Source organism: Oncorhynchus clarkii, chromosome 26, assembly GCF_045791955.1.
Source record: "Oncorhynchus clarkii lewisi isolate Uvic-CL-2024 chromosome 26, UVic_Ocla_1.0, whole genome shotgun sequence".
Lineage (NCBI taxonomy): Eukaryota > Metazoa > Chordata > Actinopteri > Salmoniformes > Salmonidae > Oncorhynchus > Oncorhynchus clarkii.
Genome location: NC_092172.1, coordinates 15,107,444 through 15,116,239, shown reverse-complemented (window position 1 = coordinate 15,116,239; position 8,796 = coordinate 15,107,444). Strand labels below are relative to the sequence as shown.

Below are 8,796 nucleotides of genomic sequence, written 5' to 3'. Positions count from 1 at the left end.
GTGGTCTCTATTCTAACCCAGCACCGCTAACACATCACTAAACGAATCAAAGGTTGAGCAATTGAGCCTGGGGATTAGGTTAGAGTTGAGTAGGTGCAACATGTGTGATAGGCAAGCACAAAAAAAGTCGCACTTCTAGCATCCCCAGCCAGAACCCAGCGCATGCGCGCACACAGAAACCCAATCTACAGGCGTGACTCGTGATTTCTGATATATAGCTCTTCTGAGATATATATATATATATATATATTATTATTAGAATTGTTTTTACAAATGGCAACTGTACATAAATCTATATGGACGTTGAAACGCTTTGGACGTTTTTTGCCTGGGACCAAAGAAGACGGCGGTAATCCATGGAAGGTGACATGAAGTTGTCTAGTCGTGAATTTTGTCCAACGTCTGTGTTGTAGTGGATGACGCTAGCTAAAGTTAGCTACCTAATGCCACATGCTAGATAGGCTAACCAAACGTTGTTTACAAATGTAGACTAGTTTACTACATTAGTAAATAAAAGACTTATAGGCCTACACTTTACATTATGGTTAGTGAAAGAACTTGCCTCAGATGTGATTGTGAATCATCCAGCTGTAGATGTTGAAAATGTGTCTTGAAACTTCTCTAGATGTTTGAGCCCAGTGAAAGCGCGGGTGAATTGGTGCTCACCATTGTGGAATCTGGTCATATGTTGGTGTCCCAAGGCCACGATCTTCTGGTAAGTGAGTTGAGGTCTAACTACATTATATGTCCTTTGATGTCAAAAAGTAAAGTAATTCCTGGATGGATCTGAATCTAGTTTTTACCGTCTTTGAGCTGGACTCGTGTAACAGTATAGCTTCCTTTCCTCTACCCTACCTGGGCTCGAACCAAGGATCCTCTGCACACATAGTGACACCCACGAAGCGTAGTTACCCATCGCGCCACAAAAGCCACAGCCTATTTAGATCAAGGGGAACTTCTACTTCAGGTCTCAGAGCTCGATTGAAGTGACGTCACCCGATTGAAGCGCTGTTAGCGCGCACCACCGCTAGATAGCTAGCCATTTCACATCGGTTACACTTGCACATTTCACACATCCACATCTCTAGGCCAAATATCAATGTATCCAAATAAGATCAAATACAAATTAAAATTCCCCCAATATATTCAATAACTCATTATTATATACCAAATGATTGCCAAATGTACACTCCATAGACATAATAACTGTTATTGTCCAACCTGTTGGCCTAATTACACTGACTGTACAAAAAATTAGGAACACCTGTTCTTTCCATGACATACTTACCAGGTGAATCCAGTTGAAAGCTATCAACACTTATTTATGTCACATGTTAAATCCACTTCAATCAGTGTAGATAAAGGGAAAGAGACAGGTTAAAGAAGGATTCTTAAGCCTTGAGACATTAATTGTGTGTGTGTGTGCCATTCAGAGGGTGAATGGGCACGACAAAAGATTGCAGTGTCTTTGAATGGGTTATAGTAGTAGGTGCCAGGTGCACCAGTTTGAGTGTGTCAAGAACTGCAACGTTGCTGGGTTCTTCACGCTCAGGGAACGAAAACAAGTACTGAACACCAGCTATGTTGCTGTTGTACTTTCTATTTGATTTATTTTACAGGCAAGTCAGTTAAGAATAAAATCTTATTTTCAATGACAGCCTAGGAACAGTGGGTTAACTGCCTTGTTCAGGGGCAGAAGGACAGATTTTTATCTTGTCAGCTTGATCTTGCAAACTTTCAGTTACAAGTCCAACGCTCTAACCACTAGGCTAGTGTGGTTAGTGCCTGTGTTAGTGTGCAGTTTATCCTGTGTCTTCTCAAGGTTCACTGCCAGACTCTGTGTGCAGCTGAGAGACTCAGCAGAAATTGCTGTAGAAGCACAATGGCCATAGCTGCGCTAAGCCACATCAAGTGATGGATGGAAAGTGGCTACAGCCATCTTGCTGAGCCAGGGTGCCAGGCAAGGCTACATGCTTATTCAGGTCAGGACACAAAGTGCTCTCTGACAAAAGGGGATAGCGGTCATTGATAGATTGGCGCCCTTAATCTTAACGCTCTTGAGTATCTTTCAATAAAGGGAGTTTACAGTAATACACGGTGGCTGATGCCAGGGGAGTCCCAACTGAATGATGATGCCATATTAGGATGCACCATGCTGGAGGAGAGAGAGGGTTATTGAGTGTAATCATCATCCAGATTACTCCTGATTCTAAGATATGGTTTAATAGGGTCTTTCTCTCAGTATTTGGAGGAAGGAGGGGATTGGGATTATAGAAAATGGAACCTCTCAACCTGACTCAGAAAACGATTGGCTATGCCTCAGAATGACTTGACAAGTCTTGTTGAAATTATGTAATGTGATGCCTTCCTGATATGATAATTTTCAACTAAAAATACAAATTTGATGTAATCCCTTCAGAACATCTCAGCGGAGTAGGAAAATTGAAATCTGTTTTGAATCTGGAAGTACGGAGCTGAAGTGTAATGTTTTATGTAACAGAGCTGAGTAGAGTATCCATCCCTCCAATGTGCTGAAGTCCATTTGAAATGGAGAAACATAACTTGCAGTATCTATATCACTAAGAAGGATATGTTGCTATGGTAAAATGTTATTCCAAATATCCTGTCATAAAGCTAGCATTTCCCCGTGCTCAGGACAAGGTCCAACACATTTTCTATCATTAATAATGTGCAAAACACAACTACTGTCTCCTGTCAACACAGCAGGTATTATTGACCTATATTTCCCTGGTACATTTCAACGCAAATTCCAATGCTGAAGAAACTACTAAACAGAATAGTGTTTAAATAGATTTGTACTTTAGTTGATGTTAAATAGTTATAAATTGTAAGGTGTCAGATGACATCTGAAAGTATTCAGGAAAGTGTCATTTTTCACTTGGTTAGAAAAGCTTCTGATTCATACTTGGAACTAAACTAACACCTGTTTTTATTCATTGTAGCCTAATCATGGAGAGATTTCTACTCAACAGACTTTAGCTGTGTTCGAATACCCATACTAACATACTGTATACTACATACTTAATGAGTATTTACTACATACTATATACTATTAGTTCATTTTAGTATACTGTAAACAAACCGTATTGTTTCAGTTGAGCGTACTAGAGCTTCGCCTGTCTACCTGAAGTTGATGCTGTTGCTATGCAACCTCTTGCTAGCTTGTTAGCATAAGAACTGACTAGCTAAACATTTTACGATTTCGGTTGTGTTCGTAAATTCAATTTGGAGTGCCAGAGTGTGCTCTGTGTGTTTGTAAATCCAAATTGTCAGATTGTCCGTTCATAAGTTTGGCGCGTTCAGAGCGCACACTGGACGCTCTGGCCGAGGAGTAGGGTTGATCCGAGTGTTCAAAGGCAGTCAAGCACCCAAGCTAACGTTGGCTAGCTACTTCCAGACACAAATGAGACTGAGAGAACACCTCACTCTGACCATTTTACTTGCCCTAGCAGAGCTGATTATGCTGTTTTCATGTTATCTAGAGTGTTGGTGACTGTAACTGCTGCTGGCAACAATATATTTATGCTTTCTTTTGCTGACGTTTACTGACACCGGCCATATTCAACGGGTGTTGAGCATTCGTGAATTCATCAGTTATTCTGCGCGAGAGTGCTCTGAAATCGGAGTAGATAGCCAGAATGAACAATGTCCATGCCACTTAGCTAAGAATTATGTAAATGATCAAGTCAATAAACGTTGGGTAGTTAGTTAGATAGCAGATAGTTAATAATACTGCCTGGCAAGTTCGATGTATTAGTAGCCAACTAACGTTAGGTACAGTTGAAGTCAGAAGTTTACATACACTTTTTTCAACCACTCCATAAGTTTCTTGTTAACAAACTATAGTTTTGGCAAGTCGGTTAGGACATCTACTTTGTGCATGACAAAAGTAATTTTTCCAACAATTGTTTACAGATAGATTATTTCACTTATAATTCACTGTATCACAATTCCAGTAGGTCAGAAGTTTACACACACTAAATTGACCGTGCCTTTAAACATCTTCGAAAATTACAGAAAATTATTTCATGGCTTTAGAAGCTTCTGATAGGCTAATTGACATAATTTGAGTCAATTGGAGGTGTACCTATGGATGTATTTCAAGGCCTACCTTCAAACTCTGCCTCTTTGCTTGATATCATTGGAAAATCAAAAGAAATCAGCCAAGACCTAAGAAAAAAATGGTAGACCTCCGCAAGTCTGGTTCATCCTTGGGAGCAATTTCCAAACGCCTGAAAGTACCACGTTCATCTGTACAAACAATAGTATGCAAGTATAAACACCATGGGACGACGCAGCCGTCATTCCGCTCAGGAAGGAAATGATTTCTGTCCCCTAGAGATCAACGGACTTTGGTGCGAAAAGTGCAAATCAATCCCAGAACAACAGCAAAGGACCTTGTGAAGATGCTGGAGGAAACAGGTACAAAAGTAACTATATTCACAGCAAAACGAGTCCTATATCGACATAACCTGAAAGGCCATTCAGCAAGGAAGAAGCCAGTGCTCCAAAACCGCCATAAAAAAGCCAGACTACGGTTTGCAACTGCACAAGGGGACAAAGATTGTAGTTTATGGAGAAATGTCCTCTGGTCTGATGAAACAAAAATAGAGCTGTTTGGCCATAATGACCATCATTATGTTCGGCTTGCAAGCCGAAGAACACCATCCCAACCGTGAAGCACTGGGGTGGCAGCATCATGTTGTGGGGGTGTTTTGTTGCAGAAGGGACTGGTGCACTTCACAAAATGGATGGCATCATAGGGAGGACAATTATGTGGATATATTGAAGCAACATCTCAAGACATCAGTCAGGAAGTTAAAGCTTGGTCACAAATGGTTCTTCCAAATGGACAATGACCCCAAGCACATTTTCAAAGTTGTGACAAAATGTCTTAAGGGCAACAAAGTCAAGGTATTGGAGTGGCCATTACAAAGCCCTGACCTCAATCCTATAGAAAATGTGTGAGCAGAACGTAAAAAGCGTGTGCGAGCAAAGAGGCCTACAAACCTGACTGTTAGACCAGCTCTGTCAGGAAGAATGGGCCAAAATTCACCCAACTCATTGTGGGAATCTTGTGGAACGCTACCCAAAACGTTTGACCCAAGTTAAACAATGTAAAGGCAATGCTGCCAAATACTAATTGAGTGTATGTAAACTTCTGACCCAATGGAATGGCCCTAGCCCTCACCCTCTGATCCAATCGGTCCCAGACGTGCTCAATGGGATTGAGATCCGGGCTCTTCGCTGGCCATGGCAGAACACTGACATTCCTGTCTTGAAGGAAATCATGCACAGAACAAGCAGTATGGCTGGTGGCATTGTCAGTCTGGAGGGTCATGTCAGGATGAGCCTGCAGGAAGGGTACCAAATGAGGGAGAAGGATGTCTTCCCTGTAACGCACAGCGTTGAGATTGCCTGCAATGATAACAAGCTCAGTCCGATGATGCTGTGACACACTGTCCCAGACCATGATGGACCCTCCACTTCCAAATCAATCTGCGAATCCGACCATCACCCCTGGTGAGACAAAACTGCAACTTGTCAGTGAAGAGCACTTTTTGCCAGTGCTGTCTGGTCCAGGGACGGTGGGTTTGTGCCCACAGGCAACATTTTTTTCGGTGATGTCTGGTGATGACCTGCCTTACAACAGGCCTACAAGCCCTCAATCCAGCCTCTTGTCAGCCTATTGCGGACAGTCTGAGCACTGATGGAGGGATTGTGTGTTCCTGGTGGAACTCGAGCAGTTGTTGTTGCCATCCTGTACCTGTCCCGCAGGTGTGATGTTCGAATGTACCGATCCTTTGCAGGTGTTGTTACACGTGGTCTGCCACTGCGAGGACAATCAGCTGTGTGTCCTGTCTCCCTGTAGCACTGTCTTAGGTGTCTCACAGTACGGACATTGCAATTTATTGCCCTGGCCACTTCTGCAGTCTTCATGCCTCCTTGCAGCATGCCTAAGGCATGTTCACGCAGTTGAGTAGGGACCCTGGGCATCTTTCTTTTGGTGTTTTTCAGAGTCAGTAGAAAGGCCACTTTAGTGTACGAAGTTTTCATAACTGTGACCTTAATTGCCTACCGTCTATAAGCTGTTAGTGTCTTAACGTTAACAACCGTTCCACAGGTGTATGTTCATTAATTGTTTATGGCTCATTGAACCAGCATGGGAAACGGTGTTTAAACGCATTCTTTTTTATTTGGATTTTTACAAATTATTGTTGAAAGAAAAAGTGACGTTTATTTTTTTGCTGAGTTTATATACTCAATTCACGTCACAAATAGTACGGTTTGTATGAGTATTCGAACAGACCTTATGACTCAATCAAAACTAATATTTAGTTCAACAACATTCAGCCTCCAACAGCTGGTTGTTTGAGATGGAAGTTATCTTTCCAAAGACATTCTGATGGCATGATGCTGGTCACAGGGTCTGGATGGGTTCCTGAGTCAATAGAGCCCCCTGCAGGCGTACTTATGTCATTTCAGATCATTTGAGATCCTGCTAACCAAAAGTAGAGCTGTGATTGCTGCATGCTCCGTCTGATACTATTAAATGGATTTGTATGTCTCATTGAAGACATGAGGATTAGCTGTGTGCCCTATCCAATATGACTTTGGTTTTACTACTATGACTTTTGACTGTTGTTTGTTTACAATTGTTAGTCTGTCTGATTGTTGTGATTCCATATTTTTCAGGATGGGTTTTCCTTACTTGATGCTCCAAGCTACCTCAAAGTTCAGCAGAAATCAGATACCCTGCTGTTCCGTCTGACTGTTAAGGTGGGTTGCGAAAGCCTTTATTTGCTTTAAGAAACAACACCAATTTTTAAATAGTAGCTAGCTAAAGTATACAAGAGTCTACATACCAAATTGTATTATTATTCTAGCACCTAGTTTTATATGAAACTTAGGCTAATGTTGACTACAAGGCAACACCGTAATTTTAGTCTGTAATTTCCTCAGCAATTTGTATAGTGGCAGCTTTATTTACCATAGCCAGATTTCACACTGACATGAGCGTGGCAGACCTGATGTTTGGCAGGGGTGGCTGTGCTGAGACAACAGTGTAATTGGTCATTAAATGGCCTGATTTAAGGGGATCTGAGGCCTGACACGATGCATTTTACCAGTCTTGGAACAACTAGCTGGCTGTAAGCAGTGCTTTGGTTGCCCATGTTCTGCCAAGGGCCTGGCTTGTGAGTGATATGTAGGCTAAATAAGTGTTCTAGATAAGTGCCACTGATGAATTGTAAGTGGCGTGTCAAGCTTGTTAAGATTGTCTTAGTAGCATTCGAAGAGGAGATATTGGCTAGCTCTCAAACGAAACAATGCTGTGTATATGCAGGGGGAGAGCCGTCTGATCAGGATGCAGTTCAGTGGCAGCAGGGCTGAGGCCCTGGAGGAGTGTAGCAGTGCAGTACTCAGACTGAAGGAGTACCTGCCTGTCACCACACAGAGGGGGCCCCCACCACCACCACTCAGCTGCCCCCCAACACCCAATCAGCCCCCTACCAAGACCACTGCACAGAATCAACAGGTACTCAACAACACATACACACTGACAACATGTATTTTGGAACATCTGAATTGGAACAGCTCCTGCAATACATTATCTAATTGAAGTGAGTGCATTGCATGTTTGTTTTTTTCACCTTTAAAGCTGTTCTTATTTTAAGAATGTTATTCTTCATAATGTATGAGGCAAACTATAGTTAAGGTATTAAAGTTGCTGTTGTTACAGTAAGAATCACCCACTAGATGGTGCTATTTACAGGCATGAAAACAATATAGCTTGTTTAATACTGAATGGCCCTGGAACCAACTAGGTTAATATGGATTTTATGTATGAATCAATGACAATGTGAAATATGTTCATCCTTAACCTCCCCACGCAGAAGGGGGAGAAATGAAACCAACAATAAACACCATCACACACATTTGAAAAAGCTGTCAGTGAGGATGAATGAACCATGATGACTGAGGGAAATCATTCAATAAAGGATACAGCTATGATGCAGCTTAACCTCCCTTGGTGTGTTGCCCTGTAAAGTCCTGTGGCATTAGTATCATCTCTTTTAACCTTGTCATCAGGCGGGTGCTGGGGAGGATATGGCTACTGAACCGGAGGTCGTCCAGGGCTCTTTATCCATCAAACGTCTTACCCAGGTAGGTTGGTACTGACACAACACAGTGATTAGATAGATGACTGATGAATGCTGAGGGTGATGATTCATGTAATGATCACTTGATGGAGTTTGACAATTGCGCAAGGTGAATAAATAGTAGCTATTTAACATTACTACTCTCACCCACTGAGCTTGAATGTAACCTACACTTCATGGGGTTGTAGTTATTCCCCGCCACTACTGAAGTGCAGGGTAGGCCAATGAAATAATGAACACCTAACTGACTTGGGAGATTATAGTTAGCCAATATCATGGTTTTAATTGTATACAAAGAAATGAACAGGTCCCTGGTCTATCTATTTTTTTCTCAGCACTTCCTGGGCGAGCATGGTCTGTCCTTGCCCCTGGTGTACCGCCACAGTGCTCTGTCCCGTGGGGAGCTGGAGCCCTTTGTCCGCCTGTGTCTCTTGGACCCCAGCTTCCCTGCCTTGGTGGAGGAGGTGGAGGGGGAGCTGAGGAGAGTGCTCCAGGACTGAGGAGCTGAAGCTCATCAACACAAACAGCCAGAGAGAGACAGGTCAACTCACTACACACGGTACACATGTGGGAGGTGGGTTGGGGGATGTGTTGTTCTTCATGCTGCTGATTT

At 42.5% G+C, this 8,796-nt stretch overlaps 1 protein-coding gene across 1 annotated transcript; it reads left to right on the top strand.

The window, feature by feature from the left end:
• Positions 1-273: 273 nt before the first annotated feature.
• Positions 274-8,762, top strand: LOC139384742 (REC114 meiotic recombination protein). Its single transcript, XM_071129610.1, has 6 exons — positions 274-363; positions 626-715; positions 6,718-6,801; positions 7,367-7,558; positions 8,113-8,187; positions 8,519-8,762. The coding sequence occupies exons 1-6, from the start codon at positions 274-276 to the stop codon at positions 8,681-8,683; spliced, it is 696 nt and encodes a 231-aa protein (XP_070985711.1). The 3' UTR covers positions 8,684-8,762.
• The last annotated feature ends 34 nt before the right edge of the window (positions 8,763-8,796 follow it).

Excerpts from the sequence above, each read along its gene's own strand:
- LOC139384742 (XM_071129610.1), top strand. The coding sequence starts at position 274 with ATGGCAACTGTACATAAATCTATATGGACGTTGAAACGCTTTGGACGT. Across the intron at positions 364-625 it reads ACGGCGGTAATCCATGGAAG|ATGTTTGAGCCCAGTGAAAG; the intron begins GTGACATGAAGT and ends AAACTTCTCTAG. Across the intron at positions 7,559-8,112 it reads CCACTGCACAGAATCAACAG|GCGGGTGCTGGGGAGGATAT; the intron begins GTACTCAACAAC and ends CCTTGTCATCAG.